This window comes from Telopea speciosissima, chromosome 10 (assembly GCF_018873765.1).
Source record: "Telopea speciosissima isolate NSW1024214 ecotype Mountain lineage chromosome 10, Tspe_v1, whole genome shotgun sequence".
Taxonomy (NCBI): domain Eukaryota; kingdom Viridiplantae; phylum Streptophyta; class Magnoliopsida; order Proteales; family Proteaceae; genus Telopea; species Telopea speciosissima.
The window spans coordinates 54701235-54720691 of record NC_057925.1 but is presented as its reverse complement, the minus strand read 5'-3'; the positions used below and the strand labels follow the sequence as shown (position 1 = coordinate 54720691).

The 19457-nt window shown below is 38.3% G+C and overlaps 1 protein-coding gene across 2 annotated transcripts; it reads left to right on the top strand.

The window, feature by feature from the left end:
* Positions 1 to 11279: 11279 nt before the first annotated feature.
* LOC122644196 (VAN3-binding protein-like) lies at positions 11280 to 14473 on the top strand. Of its 2 annotated transcripts, none has more exons than XM_043837815.1 (7): positions 11280 to 11632; positions 12086 to 12199; positions 12740 to 13202; positions 13307 to 13531; positions 13624 to 13673; positions 13872 to 13929; positions 14240 to 14473. In XM_043837815.1, the coding sequence occupies exons 1-7, from the start codon at positions 11330 to 11332 to the stop codon at positions 14449 to 14451; spliced, it is 1425 nt and encodes a 474-aa protein (XP_043693750.1). In that variant the 5' UTR covers positions 11280 to 11329; the 3' UTR covers positions 14452 to 14473. The 2 variants fall into 2 exon arrangements, with proteins under 2 accessions (XP_043693750.1, XP_043693749.1); XM_043837814.1 differs by having other exon boundaries at positions 12083 to 12199.
* Positions 14474 to 19457: the final 4984 nt, after the last annotated feature.

Here is a 19457-nt window from a genome sequence, read left to right as displayed (position 1 = left end):
CTTCTGTTCAGTACCGATATGAGGAGGAGATCTACAATCATCTACAACATTTTTTAATCCAAAAATCTGAAAAACCAAAGATTTGTGAAAATGTTTGCTTTTACTTCTAGATTATATATTCTATTGTTTGGCTGTTTGGGGCCTATACTGTTCTCAAATCAGAGTAGATGGAGGCTGCTTCTAGATTTTAAACCTTGTAAAAGATATTTGCTTCTTTATGGTCGTCTGATAATTTGTTGTTATTTCACCATAAAAGACTGTTAATGGGCTGATGCCAACCTATTATTCTATTTGTAAGCTTTGATTTGGATATCCCCCCCCTCCCCACTTCAACAGTGTTTGGTGAAAGGATCACCTCCCATAAATATGCATTATTTTTTTCCACTTAAAAACTCATTTATTGCACTATCATGATGCATTGACGCCATTTAATTGTTTATGCACTTACATTATATATGGAGCTGATGAGTCCGATCTTGTCCAACTTGTCCAATCTAATAGGTGCAGGTATCCAATTCAGATCTTTTAGATTAGAAGTTTGGATATGGTAAAGATCTGGTGTGAATTAATTCAAATCACAGCCACACCTGCTGCATTGTCTGGTGTATCGCTCTTGTCCTGCACTGAGTCAACTTGGGTCTTTTCTATTAATGTTTTGTGAGTCTTGGAATATGGATATACTGAATGAAAAGGAACACCATATATGTTTTTATCTTCTAAACCCCTGTTTCTGATGTGATACAGGGCAGGGTGAGTGCTTGTGGAATTGATTCATAGCATTATTTTTCACAGTGATATGGTGCAGCAGCGTTTCTGTCTTGTCGTCCATGAAAGCTTAGTCGTGTGTGAGGATTTTCTGTAATTTCCCAAGCAATCGCCTTTCTAACGGCGGCGTATAGATTTTCCAGTTTGCAGGGACTTGACTATAGACATGATGTTTAATGGTAACAGTCAAGAGAACCCCGTCCGATTCTCAGTACTATAAACTTGTCTCTTGTTACTTTTTCGATTCTTGTGCGAGTTATCGTCTGCTTTTCTCCTCTCGCAGCTTTACTTTATTTTCTCTTTGGTATCGATCTTTGCTTCTTATTTGAAGCTTTATCGTATTTTGCGCTGGTGGGTCTGGGTTTGGGTTGCAGATCTGGACTCGCTTGTTTGAGGTCTTGATGACCGAGGTCCCTCATGGTTTTAGTGCACGATATCGAAACGGGAATCGGTGAATTCATAAATTGATGTGGTATCAGATCAGTATTAGTAAAGATCGGCTGTATCGGATAAATTTATCCCTGATTCTTTTTAAAAAATGAGGTTTTTGACCATTTAACATCTTGTCTGTATCGTATCATTGGTATAGTATCACCATGGTATTGAGATTGATCACTCTTAAAATTGGTATGTATCACACGATACAGGTGATATGATATCAATACCTCAAACCATGGTGCCTCTGTCTTTATTTAAAAAAATTCAAGATCTCGGGTTTCAACTTGGTTTCGATTGGCCAAAAATCGAGATATGTTCGAAACTAGTGATTTTTCCTAACCAATTTGAGTTGGTGGATTAGAGGTCCAAAAAATATTTTTTTTGATCTGATTTTTTGTGTAGAGTGTATTTTTTACATTCTAAACACAATGTACAAACTATTTTCACGCAAAAAACACTTAAAATTGTATTTGTGATTTTTTACCCAACTTTGATAGTGGATATTGTTCTTGGACATTGGTTAGAAATCAGGACAAACATTTATTTATATCTAATATCATTTAATTTTATTTTGAAAGCTTTCCAACAAACCCAAGATTGCTTTAATCTGATTTATATTGCAGGAATTATGTTCCGTTCAAAGTTAATTTAGTGTGTGTGAATGTTGCCAAAATGATTCTGAATAAAAATAATTTTTTAGATACAAAAAATAAATGAATATTTTACCGTACTTTTGGTTAAACTTTAGCATTAGAAAGTCGAAAATTGCATCTACCATTGAAAATCCAATTTTTGTTTATGAACGGGGAAGTTGATTTTTTATCTTTTAAGAATTTGATTTTTTAATTATTTTTATTGGATTCAAATAGGGAGTATTTGCTTATTTATGAATAATATCTTTAAGTACATGAAATACCAAATATAAAAATAGTTATTTAAATAATATTAGGCATAAATAAGTGTCTGTCCTAGTTTCATGCTTGGTTTCTGGCATAAATAAATGTCTATATTGGTTTCGAGTTAGGTTTCCCCATGTTTCGATGGGTATAAGTGTTGAAACTGGTCGAAATTTTGAACTTTTTAAAATACATGCAGGTTTCATCTTGTTTTTCCACGAAATCGTGATATTTCGGAAATCTCAGTAGGTTTCGATCGAGATCTTGTTCCATGGTTTTTAATGCACAATATCTGAATGGGTATCGGTTAACTCAAAAACTGATATAATATTGGATTGGTATTGACACAGATCGATCGAATTGTACATATTTGGCCCATTTTGTTTTTAAAATGTTTTTTTTTTTTACCATTTTACCCCTTGTCCTTACTGTGTCAGTATCGTGTTAGTATCAATACGATACGATACGATACCAATACCTCAAACCTTGACTATTGATCTTGATTCACATTGTTATTTAATCTGTGTTTGATTAATCAAAGATCTAGTCGAGTTTGATTGATTTCCACCTATTCTGATTAATTTTGATGATGGAATCCAACTGATACTTAGATCGAATCTAGGATGCTTCAAAGAGTTGAATCAATGGAGATAGATTTGTTATCTCACATTTCAAAAATATTTTTTTAATAGATACAAAATTAAATATTATTAGACATAAATAAATGTCTATCCTGATTTTTAGTAAATGATAAAAAACAATATACTCTATCAAACGTGGATAAAAAAACCAGAAGTACACATTCCAAGTTAGTTCTTAACAAATGTTGCTTAGGGTAGATGTAGACATATTCTCATTATAATCATTTGGTATGGAACACACTTTCAAGTGGTGTGGTTACTGATTGCTGTTGACCATCTAATAAATCCGTTGAAATTCCTTGGAATCTCCACTTTGGTGGGAAGCTTAGAGGTTGGATGGAGAGTTGTGTGGTGTGGACAATTGACAGTGATGGATGGAGTTCATGGGCTACATCTCATTTTATGTGGACGATTAGATTTGTTTGAATAGCCACCAATCTTGGAAGTGTCAATTGTGGAAGTGGTTTATGACATTATTGCTAGGTTTGAACCCTTTTTATGGGTCACCTCATACCTCACCCTAAGTAAGTAATAGTAATGTGGACCAGCTTTGGGTCAATCCATTATCTGTCGTTCAACCATTATTCATTGCCATTGCTTCCATGGTTTTAGTGCATGGAATCGGATGGGATAAATTTTCCCATGAATTTCTTTGAAAAATGGGTATTATTTTTTTATTATTTTACCCCTTATCAATACCCTTTTATAGTTACGGTATCGACATAGTATTGGGATTGGTGATTGGCACAACTAATATGTATCACTCAGTACGTCAAACTAGGGTTACAACAGGGTCGAGTTGGGCCAAGCTGACCTTGATTGGCTCTGACCCTATGGTGGGGGTGGGGCGAAGGGAGATGCATGGACTGGGTAGGCTTGGAAGAAGAAGAAATAAATAAATAAAGAAAACAAAGAAAAAAAAAGTAGAAGAAGAACGAAGAGGAGGAAGAAGACAGGGCTAGGCCGGTTTCAACGCGCGAGGCCTCAATCCTAACAAGGCCCAGCCTTGACTCAGGATCGAAAATTTCCAATCTTGACTCGCCCTTAGGGTTAGGTATTTCAACCCAGACCTTGTTCGGGTTCAGGGCGGGCCATGGCAAGCTAGGGCAGCCAGGGCTAAACTTGCACCCCTACCTCAAACCATGATTTCTTCTTCTCCCGTTTTAGATTTGGAGCGAAGCACTAGAGTCATTGATGCCCATCTCTTGTGGCATATGTATATGTACGCGGAAGAGAATGCTGTTTGGTCGGGTGTCACACTATGCCCAGACACAGGGTTGGCAAAATGATCATCCTTCCCCCTATTTTGGATGTTGGGCATATAATCTTATTGGCCACATGACCAAGCAGCATTCTTTCTCCCAGTTAAATATATTTGTCTCACTTTGATCACTAAATAGTTCTCCACAAAATTAAGATAAGACTGTGTACATTATGACTCTCTTCGACCTTGCAGTGGTGGGAGTCTTGAATGCTGGGTATTCTTGTTTTTTATTTGTCCCACATTTACATGGTTGGTGGGTAACTAACGGGAGATATTCATTGTGCTTTAGCTTGTGCTTGTGCTTGTTGTTGACTGATATCCATTAGGGAAGCAGTGGTTGGAAAATCACAAGACAATTGCTAATGTAATCATATGGTTTAAGGAATCTTATCTGGTGAATTGTTCCATTTGAATCAGGATCTGTGGCACTTCAACTTGATTCTTGTCGATTTCTGCAACGTGAATCTTCTGGTTTGATATTTAACTTTTTTTTTTTTTATTGTCATTATTTGTTTATTTCTTAGTCAATAAAATAGGATTTAAAAAAAAAAAATTTATGTATCGAAGTAATTGAACAAAAAAATCTAAAGATCACAAATTTTAGGAAATCTTTGCTTCTTATTCCTGATTCTAATTTATAGGGTTTCAATCGATTCCATCTATTTCTCATCCGATTGGAATCAAAATCGATTGAAACTGATTGCCTTTGAGTGAAATTCGATGTTCCACCAAACTTCAGGTGGAATCGGATTGCGAGGAGGTGATCGGCTATATCCATGACCATTACCGAATTACACCCTACGAATTTTCTATCATTATTTCAGATATTAAGAGGCTATCATTTTCTTTTGATTCCATGTCATTCCATTGTATTCCACGAGCTATGAACAGTATTTCAGATGTCTTGATTGAAAAGGCTATGCCTATTATGTGTATGATAGATTGGTCAAATTCTATTTCGTGACTAATGATCTGTGTGAATCCGAACTTCCAAAGCTTTAGGCTGTACACACAATATCCTTTAATGAATCTTCTTTAAAAAAAAAAAACAAACAAACAAACTACACTTGAAGGCAATGAGCTTGTGAAGTATTGGAATATCAATGCTCCGTATGAATTTTTATGAATATGCTCCATCTGATTTGTGCTCACATCTCCCAATGGCACTGAGTCCCGTTTGGATAGCTGGGAGTGTGAGGTGGGTCCCATATGTAATAGAGAAAGAAAAATGAATATGCTCCATCTGATTTGTGTTCTCACCCTAATTTCATTTGGTTGAATAGAAATGTTGCCACAATTTTCATTCCCGCTTCCACCAAAATCCCGACAAATAAATGGGTTATGAGAGAAATTCGGGTTGAGGACTTGGGGGAATACTTACAAGTATTGGTATAGGTAATCATGGCCGATACTGATACAATATTGATATGTATCCGATTGAATTGTATCGTATAAAGCCGAGTTGATTGGCTCTAATCCACTTTTTGACTGATCCATTCTATCCATATCGGCTCTGTATCGTTTTTCTAGCTCCAGTGATACCAATATATATTGATTGATACATCAACATACCAATACTTAGATAGTGCTTAAGGGCATGATTTTAAATATTGCTAACGGAATCGGTATCAATCATAATCAATATCGATACCAATATGAATCAACCATATTAGCTTGTATCGATCAGATGATTTTTTTATTTTTTTTTTGAAAAAGACATATCGCTCTTACTAAGAACTGTTACATTGGTACAATATCAACCAAGTATCGATATTAGTCTTAGACGATACTATTACGGTTCAGGATCAGCCAACACTGATATCGATATTTGAAATCATGGTTGAAGGTCACGATATAACTGTTTATGTAAGTTATTTGTAGAATCAATGTAGGGAAGGGAACCCCACAATTATTTTTAAGGAGAAAATTCTCTATGAGGGAGTGTGCGCCCTATGTCCAGTCGCAAAAGGGTTGAAATGACCGTCCCACCCCCCATAAAAGGTGGTAATGATTGCCCTTTTGAGAATTTAGCTCATCTCCAGGAAGCCCAGCACACCTAGGATGCATCCAGCCATTGGACTGTTCTGCATACATCCCTATGCATGCGTCAAGATGTGTGCGATACAACTCAACCACTAGATGCCCCCTGGGCACGTCTTGGGCGTTGAGCTCCCTAAAAACAACCCTGATCACCTTTTGATGCTTTCATGCATGCTCTCGTTAACCCCCGCACACATAGAGATCACGTTCCTCCACAGGAACTCTTGCTCATATTTTTATGTTTTCTTTTTCCGTTAATAGATACAGTACAAGTTTCAAAGAGGATATTTGGATCGATTACTTTGAATGTGGGTTGGGACTAGGAGCATATAAATAGTATATACTTTTAACTATTACAATAAATACAGTTATAAAAAAAGGAATGGATAGAGAAGAGAGTATGAGTGAGTAGTATCGAGTATGGTGGGGCTTAGGGCTGCAACAAGGTGGGGTTGGGCCGGGCTTTATAGAACCCTAGCCCAACCCTAAGTCCCCTTAGCTGGGTTCAGGCCCGATCCGATCCTGACTCAGGGCCAGAAAAATCCAATCCTGACCCGCCCTCAGGGTCGGGTCGGGCCGACCCTGATTCCCCCTGATCATGGGGAGGGGGAAAGAAATGCATGGGTTGGAATGGGCTGGAAAAAACTTATTAATTTTACATAAAATAACAATATAATAAATTATATAAAACACTTATTGTCTTCATATACAATATATTATATAAAAAAATGTGGGTGAAATTTAAAATCTATAATGTATAAATTATATCAATATATATTTTATAGTATAACTTAAATCAGGGTCGGGCTGGGCCGGGCCAAGCTTAGCTCAAGATCTCAATCCTAACCCAACCCGACCCTAACTCAGGGCCAGAAATTTTCAGCCATGACCCGCCCTCAGGGCCAAATATTTCAGCCTAGACCCTGTTCGGGCTCAGGGCGGGCCAGGACGGGTTCGGGGCGACAGGGCTAAACTTGCACCCCCTAGTACTGGGACTTACTTGAGTTGTGTGTGTCATGACAATGTTAGGTCTTTAAAAGTCCACGTTGTATGGGCGTTAATGATGATAGTCAGATACCTTCTGTCTGTCCCACCAAAAACCCTTCTCCATTCCTCTGCTTAGTGACTACCAGCAAGGCTCAGGGAGCCCATCAAATTGGATCTCTCACAACTACAGTTTATTATAAAGGACAAAGTTTTACGTTATAATTTATTATGTTATATCTGGAAGTGTAAGGCTTAAGGGAATAAGGGAATAAGGGAATAAGGGAATAAGGGATACCTCCCAATCATGCAACCTATCATGTTAGTGATGGAAACAAACAGAAAAAGGAGAAGAAGAAACCCCTCTGTGATTAGTTCCAGAAACATTAGCTTTAACCCTCCCCCCCTCTCTGTCTCTCTCAGTTTATCTTTTCTAAAGAAAAAGCTCTATTCATGTGTAAGGGTAAAGGTGAACCATCTCAGAATCCCATCTTTGATCTTTTAAAGTCTTTCTTAAAGTGTATTTGTGCCCAACTTACAAATATATCATATTTCCAAAAAAGCCTATTATTTTGTGAACCCTATGGGTTGGAGCGGTTCTTAAATTGACCTATTTATTTTAGGTCTCAGTACCTTCTTCTGTAGGCTGGAGTTCTAAGACTGTGGAGTGTGGACAGATAGAGGGAGGAAGTTGCAGTTAGAACTTAAGAATTGAAACAGAAACTGGTTGTAACTTATTGTTTTTAAAATCTTTATTTAAGTAATTCTGATACTCACTCAGAGTTGATCCCACTGACCCTGCATATGAGATGTAATTCTAGTACAATGGGTGGCAATTCATTCATTATGAGAATCTATCTTTTCAAGTTAATATTTCCTAATCTTTATTATTACAGTGGTTCTTTGAGGACGGGTGATACTTTTGTGCACCCTTATGTTTGGGTAAGGAGCCACACAACCGATAACATTATTTTTTCATAAGTAAATATACATTTTAAATGAATATCAACGGTTCCAATTTTTTAGGTTCCAGTTTGTTTAGAGGGGACTTAGGTGAGGTAAGATTATTGAGGTGGGAAAATGCAGATGCAACACTTCAGAATCCCACCCTAACATTGTTTGGTTAAGTTGGGGGGATGAATGTACAAAAGCTCAGGGTACATCATTAATTGCTTTGTCTACTGATATAGCATTTCAAAATACCACCCATTTGCTATCCAAAGTCCCACCAAACTTTGGTTATTGTTTATAACAAAAGTAACTTTACCTTAACATTTCCACCATCATAAAACTCCACCAACATGTAGGTCTCATCTTCCTAACAATCACACCCGACCTTCCCCTATAAATAAACAGGGGCGTCATTGAGGTTTGATGCTCAAAATCATTATAAGGTACCCTTAACCAACATCATTGTAATTATAAAAAATTGGGGTCAGAAATTGCCAATATGGTATTTCAAAATCTCACACCAACCTTGTTTGTTTAATTTGGGTGATGATCTTAGAAAAGATAAGGAGCAACATTAATTGTTTTGTTTGGTGATATTGCACTTGAAAATCTCATTTTTGTTCTATCCAAATTCCAAAGTCCCACAAAAATCAAAGGATTTTGGTTACTGTTTATGGGAAAAATAAAAATTTCATCTCTGTTCCCCAACCCACTACACCGTTGAATCTAGTCAAACAAATAAGGCCTTTTATAGAAAGAGATTCACTGAGATGCCAATGGAGGGCTCTATCACTCTCTCCCCTTCCTTTTAACATGAAATCACCTCATAATAATATGAAATGTTCTGTCCCACCTCATTAGTGTGCTTCTCTATGCTATTTGCTCAGAGAATTCTCTCAATATTTATATTTGAATATTTGAGAATTTGAGTGCATAAAACTAGACCGCCATGTTATTAAATGAAATCGAATCCTAATTTTGGAACTGTTTAATATACGAGATATTGTTTAGATTGACCCTCTTCAAATGGAACAAGTAACCCACCCCCCACAAAATTTTGGGCAGAATCTTTTGTTTCCATTGAATTGATAGATAGAAGGAAGTTTTCCTTCTCCACACGAGAAAGGTTTCAGCTATCTTCCTATGGTCTTAAAACATTATTTACTGAATTAAGTCGATAATATCCTCCCCTATTACATGATACTCTTTTCCTCTCATCTGCAAGCCACAATCAAGGGATTTCTCTCGGTTTCATCTTGGCATGAGGAAAACTGTCCATGAAAATATACCAATGGATAAAGTTCTCTACATTGGAGCGTAAGGTGCGCTTAGAAACATGGGGTAGGTGAAATGACCGACCACGCCTCCTTGAATGAGCCAAACCTCGCCCCTGTCCTGCCTGCGCTCCTGAGCAGACAACATCGCCCCATATACTAATTAGGAAGCTCGTGTAAAATGTGAGGGTAATTTGGGGAAAAAGAGAAAGTATCTCGTTAAGTGTTAAGAAGAAGAAACCAAAAAGAGAAAAAGAAATCCTGAAATAGTACAAAAAAGAGAAAGAGAAAGCCGGTTGATCAAAGCTTTTGGTCAGACCCACCAGACAGAGAGCAGGTGGATGTGGTGGTGACCGGTGGTGGTGGTAGAACAGATAAAAACTTACAGAGAGAGTACAGGTGAGAAGAGTGTGAAGGGACGCATGGGTCTGGGAAAAGAATTGAGGAAAAAAGAATCACTGAGCTTAAAAAGAGCTCAAAAGAGTGGGAAAGAGATGATGACGTCTTCCAGCCACAACACCCATGCGTAATTTAGCACATCTCTCTATCTCTCTCTTTTCCCTGTCATTAAGGCTTTGTTTGGTTGTCAAGAAATGAAAAGAACAGAAAAAAATAAAACCAAATCCCAAAATTTTGTCAGTAAAGAGAGTATACTAACAGTAACAGGGTCAGGAATTGGCAAAGTTTTGGAATCGCTTATCCTTAAGTCCTATGCTTGTCGGCCTAAGATGTTGGCTAGACCAGAATGCGGAGCAGAAGATCAACAAGACCAGGAAACACAAATCACTCTCTCCAGGGAACCACCATCACCACCAACCAATTTTCTCTAGTCCACATTGTGGACCTGAAGAATGGATCGGACCGGACTGACCCGACATACAAAGATGGAGACAGATACGATATGATATGTTCATCTATCTGATAGAAAAAGTTAAAAAAGGAAAGCTTGAAGGACTGAGGGGATCTCAGGGATCTCTTTTCTCAGCATTCTCTCTCTCTCCTTCAGGAATCCCATGGGACCATCTTCCTCGGTTCCTCCCCAACTCACTGTTACTAAAACACCCTTCTCTGTTCTAGTGTTCTTCCTTTGGATCATTCTTTTTCTTTCTCTTTAATCTCCTTTTCTTTTTTATTGAGAGTTAAAGAAGAAAGTAAGTTGGATTAAAGAGCAAATTTACAAACATCTGGCGGGCTAAAACCCTATAGAATCTACAGTGCCAGAGGTCTATATATGAAATTGGTCCATAGAGTCCAAAAGTTTAGATAGCTTCTTCTTTACAAAACTAAAACAAAGTGATTAGGCAAGCAAAAATGTGGTGAAGAGACCAAAGAGTTTCAATTCCCATGGAAGGTGTTTGATACCATCAATGTATGAGATGACATTGGCCAAGTCACCTTTAAGGCTTTAACCCTCCCTTTTTTAGAAGAAAAATCTTGTATAGTTCTTTAACTTGTGGTGTTCTTGTATAGTTCTTTAAGTTGTGGTGTTTTGCAGTTTGACATGTGGAAGATGTGACATCCAATAGAATATTAAACTTAACAAAAAAAACAAATCTGGATTAATCGAGTTTTCACCGTTGGATGAATCATCTTTCACTTGTCAAACTCTTGAGCCCAACTGTAACGGCAATGCAAGATTGCGGAATTGCAGAGAATTTTAATCTGGGGGATTAATGGATTATAATAAGGTAAGGGTAATTTCGAAAATTAGCAGGTCAAAAGAGGGAAATTTATAAGAACAGTTCCTGGAGAGAGAGAGAAGTGTACAGGAGACAAGCGTACAGGAAGCCGCCTGAAGTTGTATCAGTGAACATTATACATTTCTTTTGTTAATTTTAACTTTAATAAATGTAAGGTTAATGGGTTCTTCCTTAGACACTGACATTCCGGCCTCTTTGTCTCTTCCGCTCTCTGCTATAAAATGATCATATCTCCCACCATTAGTCTTTACTCTGCAAACTCTTCTTTCTTATTAAGTTCTTCACTTCTTCTGCACCTGCTTCCCCTCACTCTCACCTCCAAGACCCATATATTGAATACCACACATTATAGTGAGAATAGTCTAAGTTACCTTTCATGGATGACACTATTGGTGATACATGGAGACCAGAGTCTGTTACTCTTATCGGGTTCCAACCACCTGAGACGCCACGAGAGCCCATGGAGTTTCTCTCACGCTCATGGAGTGTTTCTGCTCTTGAAGTCTCTAAAGTTCTTGCCCCTCCTTCCATGCTTTCCAAGACTGCTAGTGGTGGATTTCCCATACATGAAGAAATCGCCGGGGAAGCTGAGGAAGCTGCTACTGTTGCTGGGAATCCCTTCTCTTTTGCTTCTTCTGCAACTTCGCAGCTTGTCATGGAGAGGATAATGTCTCAATCGGTAAGTGAGGATCAAATATCATTCTCGGGCATTCATTTTTTGTTCTCTTATCAATTATTAGCAATTATCATAGCGGTTTAGTGGGCTCTACATTGTTTCTGAAGCATATGTTCTCGCAAGAAATTCGTTCCTGTAGACTAGCCATTGTTGTTGCTTCTTCTACTTTTATTTTTGTCCTGACGCTATTTTTGTCTTGTGTTTTGTAATTTTGTTCTCCAACTGTTTCAACGTTCAATCTTTGTTCTGTCTTTCTTAATTCTTATATAATATAGGGGATAAATTTGTGCCATATTTTATTCGCCCATAGGCAATGTCCTTCTGTGCGGATGAAAGTGCAGTAATTGGCCAAGTGTCCCCTTCTTCTTTGTGGGGTTTCCTTTCTCAGATCAATTAAGCATCTCTGTTGTTAACCTCTTGTTTTAACTGGGCATTTCGGGTGGTTTGCTGCTGCAGGAAGTGTCGCCGCTTACTTCGGGGAGGCTCTCTCACAGTAGCGGACCTTTGAACGGCGGGGGTTCTTTGACGGATAGCCCACCAGTCTCCCCATCTGATAACGACGATGTCAAGGTCTGATGTCTCTTTCTTTTCGCTAGATAGTATTGGAATCTCTTATTAGTTATTACGCTTCAACGTAGCAGCTTTCCTCTTCTCTCTCTCTGTCTCTGGTCTCTGCTCTTCAATTTGACTCCCAGAGCCAGAGAAAGAGAGGTAAAAGGATGCTTTTTCTCACTTTTCAATACAGAAAACGTAAAATTTCAGAAACCCTTGAGGCTTTCCTGACTAATCAATTCCATTTTCTGGTCTCGAGCTCTGTTTCAATCAGATGTTACCATCTTTAACAAATTTGAAAGACCTTAATGTCCCGGCAGAATCCCGAAATATCCATTGCCCATCTCTTGAGAAAGTGATGTCTTGTTTTCTTCTGTTTGTGTGCTTGGAGTTGCAGAAAAATATGTTTAGATAGAATCGATTCGATTCCCAGAATGGGCTCAGGCTTCTTCGCTTTTTTTTTCCTTTTTTTTTGTAATTGGAAGAACAGAGAAGCCAAACTGGTAAGCTGAAGAGCGATTAAGATCGATCACTTTACAATTCCTTCTGTGCTTACAGCTCTGCCGCTCGAACAACACTGTAAACACTCAGAACAGAGGTGGCGGAGGCGGAGGCGGCGGCGGCGGCGGCGGCGGCGTTGGTGGTGGTGGTGGTGGTGGTGGCGGCGGTGGCGGAGGAAAGACAGTTGGGAGGTGGTTGAAGGACAGGAGAGAGAAGAAGAAAGAAGAAACCCGAGCGCACAACGCTCAGCTCCATGCCACAGTTTCAGTTGCTGGAGTTGCTGCTGCTGTGGCTGCCATTGCTGCAGCTACGGCAGCTTCTTCTAGTACCGGTAAGGATGAGCAGATGGCGAAGACGGACATGGCTGTGGCATCTGCTGCGACGTTAGTTGCTGCACAATGCGTGGAGGCTGCAGAGGCAATGGGGGCGGAGCGGGAGTACCTTGCATCCGTTATTAGCTCCGCCGTTAATGTACGATCACCTGGGGACATCATGACTCTAACAGCTGCTGCTGCAACTGGTAAGTTCGTGAGTTGGGTTTCCTAATTATGATAAATTCTTACTGGAATTTCAGCGGTAGGTCACTGAGATCATTGTAGTTGACGAATTGAATTGGGTTGGCAGCTTTACGTGGGGCTGCGACGATGAAGGCAAGGGTTCTTAGGGAAGTCTGGAACATAGCTGCCGTGATACCGGTGGAAAGAGGGATGGGTATGGCTGGTAACAATAATAACGGTCATTCCAACGGTAGTAACAGCGGGGAACTTGGCCCTGAAGATAACTTCCTTGGCATCTGCAGTCAAGAGCTTCTCGCCAGAGGCTGTGAGCTTCTCAAGCGTACCCGTAAAGGTATAATTTTTTTATACTAATTTATTTGCTGTATTCTCTGTGTAATATTTTTATGCATTTAATTTAACTGAAGAAATGTTTCAATGGTGCAGGTGATCTTCATTGGAAAATTGTATCTGTGTATATCAATCGGATGGGTCAGGTGAGTCTTTCTCGGCCATCCCTTATTCCTCTTTTCGTCTGCTTGTACGGCCAAAGAAGATGATTAAACCTGAACAGAAACAGCTTTTCTTTTCCTTTTTCTCACTGACCATTAACCCCAGCTGTTGCGCATGTTAAACATTAGCATGAACCCTTCAAATTTTGACACTATTTACCATTGAATCGTATTTCTCTGCAGGTAATGCTAAAAATGAAGAGCAGACATGTCGCCGGGACCATTACTAAAAAGAAAAAGAGTAAGGCCCCTGCTTTGATCACCCTACAAGCCTAGTGTGAATAGGAAGGTAGGATTAATGTCTAAACTCAAATCCTCGGGATCCGGCCCCTGCTTTGATCACCCTACAAGCCTAGTGTGAATAGGAAGGAAGGATTAATGTCTAAACTCAAATCCTCGGGATCCGATAAAGGGTTCTAGCACTACTGAAGTGCAAAAATAAAAGAGATGGGTTTGATCTTTTAAGACATTATTTTTATTTAATTTAACCAGAATAGATTTAATTATTCTCTAATTCAACAGTGTCTCTGTTCTTCTGAGTGGTGTTGCAGACATGGTTATAGAGGTACTGAGGGACATCCCTGCATGGCCTGGAAGGCACTTATTGGAGGGTGGGGAGGAGCGACGTTACTTTGGGCTGAAAACAGAGATGCGTGGGATCGTAGAGTTTGAATGTAGGAATCAACGTGAGTACGACGTATGGACCCAAGGTGTCTCTAGGCTTCTTTCCATTGTCGCTGAACGGAGTAACAGACACAACTGAGAATTGGGGAAGGAAGGAAAGATTTTTGAATATATGGTGGTGGTGGGGCTAATTGTTAATCTGTGACCACTTTTGTACAGAGAGAAAGTGAAAGTAAGTAAGAGAGATGATTAGGAGATGAGACTTCCTTTTTTACTTGCAAGGAATATTTTGGGTCCTATCTGTTTCTGGGCTAAAGGTGAGAATGGCCTAAATCAAGAGAATATGAGGTCATTTGTTTCAGCTTAGCACTTACTGCAGATATAAAAAGAATCTTTTAGACTAGTTGCAGGTAGTCAAAAAGAGGAAGAACAGATTTGGGTTAAAAAAGAGATGTTGGCTGCTATGTGTTTGATCTTTGGATTATTTCTTGCTTGTTCCTCTCTGTATATTGATCCATGTGGTGTTTACTTTCTGAATCTCTTTTTGTTTGTTTAATGGTTTTCAGTGAATTAGTGGAAACAATCTTTTCAAATGGTCTAAAGCGGAAATAATAAAAAAAAAGAGACAAAATCATTGAAACGTTTAGCTAGGTTCCTTTCTGTGGTTTTTGTTTTCTTTGTTATTTTCCCATTAATTGCATTTAAGAGAACTGAGTAGGACAAAACAATGAAAGAAAACCCAACTGCAATAAGGTGGTTTTTGTTTTCTTTGTTATTTTCCCATTAATTGCATTTAAGAGAACTGAGTAGGACAAAACAATGAAAGAAAACCCAACTGCAATAAGGACATATCTGAGTTCCTATTGTCCTTTTTCTTTCATCCAAAGTGTTGTGACATGGAGAATATAATATACCTGTCAAGAGTTTGGAGGCAAAGCCAAAGTATAATATTTCAATACTGACCTCTTCTCTGCCATTGGTGAAGGGATTAAAATCAGAAAGTTTGGTGGGAATCTTGAATGTAGGAGTGCAACTCAGGCCAGGCTAAGCCTGAACCTGATTTAGTTTATATTTGAGCCGGAAAGGTGTACCAAGTATTTTATCCACATGGATCCTATCACTTGTAAGGATTAAATCTCTTATAATATCTTAAAATATGGAGTTTCTGACAAATCCCTTCTTGAAAATGTCCATTTGTCCAAATGTCCTTTGTAACTTTTCTTATAAATTCTCCCTTACTTTTGAAATATTGTAGCACTTTGGTCCTTGCTGCTAATTTGGGACGTTAGATGTTAGTTGTAAGTAATTTAATGATCAAAATACCCTTCTAATAATAATCCACCAAAATTAAAAAATAAAATAACTAAAATACCTGCATCTTTCCAAATCAATTAGGGTTGAAACTGAAAATTCTTTCCCCAAATTGTTTAGGGTTTGAACCCATTTGAAAAAACCCTAGAAACAATCACATGGGAAAAGAACCATTGAGGACCTACAGAGCCTGAGGTCTTTTTTCCGTTCTAAGAAGCTCTTTTGACTCGTAGAATGCAACAACTTATACATAGTTCAGCGCAAACCTTTTAATGGTTAATAAGAAGTGTTCAACGGAAAAAGAAAGGCTTTTCAATCTTCCATATCCTTCCATGGACCAACTGCCGGCAACTTTTCCGCCTCCTTGATTCTCTCATAATACCACCATCGCCACTGGCGGTAGCTGAACCATCGTAAAAGTTGCGCCTCGACATTTTTTTTTTTTTTTTTACAATTATAGAACCTTTTACCTTTTTTTTTTTTTTTTCTTTTAATAAACAATTTATGGAGGATTAAAAAGGAGGCAAACAAGCCTTAATACACACTAAAGGCAAAGAAAGCTAAAGCTTAAAAAAGAGGACTTGGTTTTAAAACATATTGGCGAGGGCAACAAGAGCTCACCCAAGAGAAATAATAACATAAGGCTACGGGGATCTGTGAGGCGCACCGAGGGGGTCTTTATCTTATTCGATCGTCTAGGGATCTCAGCATATAAACCAGGCCGATCAAGAGTTACACGGGCCAAAAAAACCTCCTCCTCTGGCGAAAAGGGAGATGGAATTTTATGAAACCCCACTCCTGACTCCTCGTCGCGCCTCGACATTGAATCCTAAGATTTCCCAACTTTCCATTTCCCCTTTTTTGTGCGCCAAGACTCCCAAAATAGATAGAGGCATGGCGAAGTGGCGAACCACATCCCCTCCCTTTGTAAGATGTAAATCAAACAGAAGGTCAATGCGAAGAATTTCAAAGTTTTTTTTCTTAAATTTTCACCTTATATATTCAACAAGTGGGAGAGCCTTTCCAAGGACAAGGGTGGAGATTTGGGGCAATCTTAGTTCTTATGGTTTTTCCTTTAATAAAGTTGAGTTTAATTTCAGGGTTTAGCTTTTAAGCTCGATTTTCAAACCCTAACTAATTTGGGGAAATTTTTTTCAGTTTCAACCCTAATAGATTTGGAGAGGATGAGGGTATTTTGATCATTTTATTCTTTAATTTTGGTGGGTTAATATTCGGACATTTTGGTCACTAGATTCCTTAAAACTAACATCTAACATCCCCAATTAACGATAGACACCAAAGTGCTACAATGTTTTGAAAGTAAAAAGGATTTTACAATTAGAAAAGTTGTAATTAAGGAGAAATTTGGATAAATGGGCATTTTTAAGGGGCATTTGTCAAAAACCCTAAAATATGAAAATTTGGAGCTCGGGTCTATTCTATCCGCAATCAAACTGCTTGTGGAAGATATCTGCTCTTGACCATAAGGAAGCTTGAACATGAAACTCTTGATATTTAGTAAGAGTACTTCTAATGCTTGTTAATATTCTTGGGGCATCTTCTATAGCTGATGATTTTTTTATTTAGACATTCCTGTAAAACCTTAGAAGGGGAAAAAGGCAATTTGGGATCATGTGCTTAGTAGATTATGTTTTAGGTTAGGGGTGTGGAAGATTCCTCGCTTGTCTTAGTTGGGTATATTTCTTTTAGTTCACTCTATGCTTAATTTGATTCTTACCTTTTGGATGTCTTGTTTCCAATTTTCTATTATTGTTTGTCATCAACTGGACTCCATTAGTGTTAAAAAAGACAACGAGCCGTAATGGCACCTTTTCCTTTCATGTTCTTTCACTAAACATATTTGGTTTTCTTGGCCATTTGGGTTGAACACTTATTTATGGAATCTTCTTCTATTATCGATTTATTTGAATCTTTGGTTAACTCTGATTCTCTGTTACATGTTGAAAAATCATGCATCATACATGGCCCTGCACAAAACTTTTCGTAAAAATTTTTAAAGGATGTATAAGAATATCTTATCTTGCTTTTATATTCATTTCCTTATAAACAAACAAGACCTTGAGCTTTTCTGGTTTTATAGGGATGGGTTTTGTTTGTATACACTCTCACCATAATGCTTATTTGTATATTATACAAGCCAAAGGTTTTATGCATGATCACACACAGAACGTAGGATAGAGACAATAAGGGTTGAAATAACCAAACACCCCCCATTTAAAGAATCATTGGATCTTTATGTTCGACCATGCACGAACCCCTTTCCCTACATCTCACCGGCATGATATAATATATATATTATGGAAAAAAGAACACTAAATGATCACATGGCTGGTGTGGCTCTTGGGTGACACGGAAATGCATAGAAGTGTGCGAAAATACCACCGATTATCCCATGAAAGCAAAAGTGACACCTGTGTTCATGTCTCTACGTATGCTCTCATTGGCCCATGTACTGATGTAGGCGCTACTGTAGGCAGAGACAATGATCTCATAACCATATATTATACTCTTTATCTCTCTCTCACCTACTTCATTTTAAATGTACATTCTCTAATTTATTATATTATTATAACACTATTACTATAACACTCTATCTCACTTATATAATCAGTTTTAAACGATTAAAATCGCACCGAATCATTTTAATAAACAATTTTAGTTTTAAAAACTAAAATCGAAACATTAATAAACAGTTTGACGATTTTGAGTTAAATGGTTTAATTCAATTTTGGTAAACGAACACCCATTCCAAAAATGGCTTGAAGTGTAATTAAAATAAAAATAAAATAAATTTTGTAAAGAAAATTTTGTCCAAGTGCGAGTTTAAAAAATAATTTTGAAAGGAAAATTATTTGTACACGCCAGCAAAAAAATGAAATTACACACCCCTTACTCAGGACCAGGGATCCTCTACAGATGCAGAGCGGGCGCGGTGCGCATCGCGGCTGCAGAGGCCATGTGGCACACATGACACACATGGCCTCTGCTGTACCATCGAATGTGCACTGCCGCCCTGCCATACTGTGAAGGATTTTAATGCCCTCACAAGTCACAACTATGCATGTGAAAAGGTGATATGTCATTAATGTCACTACCCTTTAGTTAGATTCCAAAAGGGTTTCCTTTATTCGTCCAAAACTACACTAAGGTAGTGTGGGGAACCATGTCCCAATCTTTAATTACGAATGCTTTTATTTTACCACATGAAAAAATGATCTATAATTTTGATAAGGGAAAGAGAACGCTACTTACGCTTGTATGGTACACTGGCCTTGCGTCCAAACATAGGGGTAGATGAAATGACCACTGCACCTCCGAAAAATTTCACCTTTCCATGGGGGTATAGTGGTCATTTTACCTGTCCCATGTTTGAGTGTAGGAGCGGCACACTACACGTGCCCAATTTACGTTCTTTGTCCCTTTCGATAATTAGATATTATGTGTCGAGTAAGACCCACTCAAGTGTATAGGCACTAAATTGGACCAACCTAGTATGAAATAGATTAAAAGGCTTAAGCTTAATTTAACGCACTCCATCTGCTTTGAAGCTTTTGACGTATCCATCAAGTATCCAACATTAAATATCGAAGAAACTATGCCGACTGCCCACCAATTAAAGTTTGTAACCCAATCCAATTAAATACGCTCCCATGTACTGACAATCATCCTAATGTTAATTAAGTCGCATATACCAAATATGACAATTAAGAGGGTGCAAGTTTGGCCCATGAACCCAAACCCACCTTGTGCCCTACAGAGCCTTGATTAAGCTTTGCCTGCAGGCCAACCCAAGCCCAAATTAAGCCCTACAGA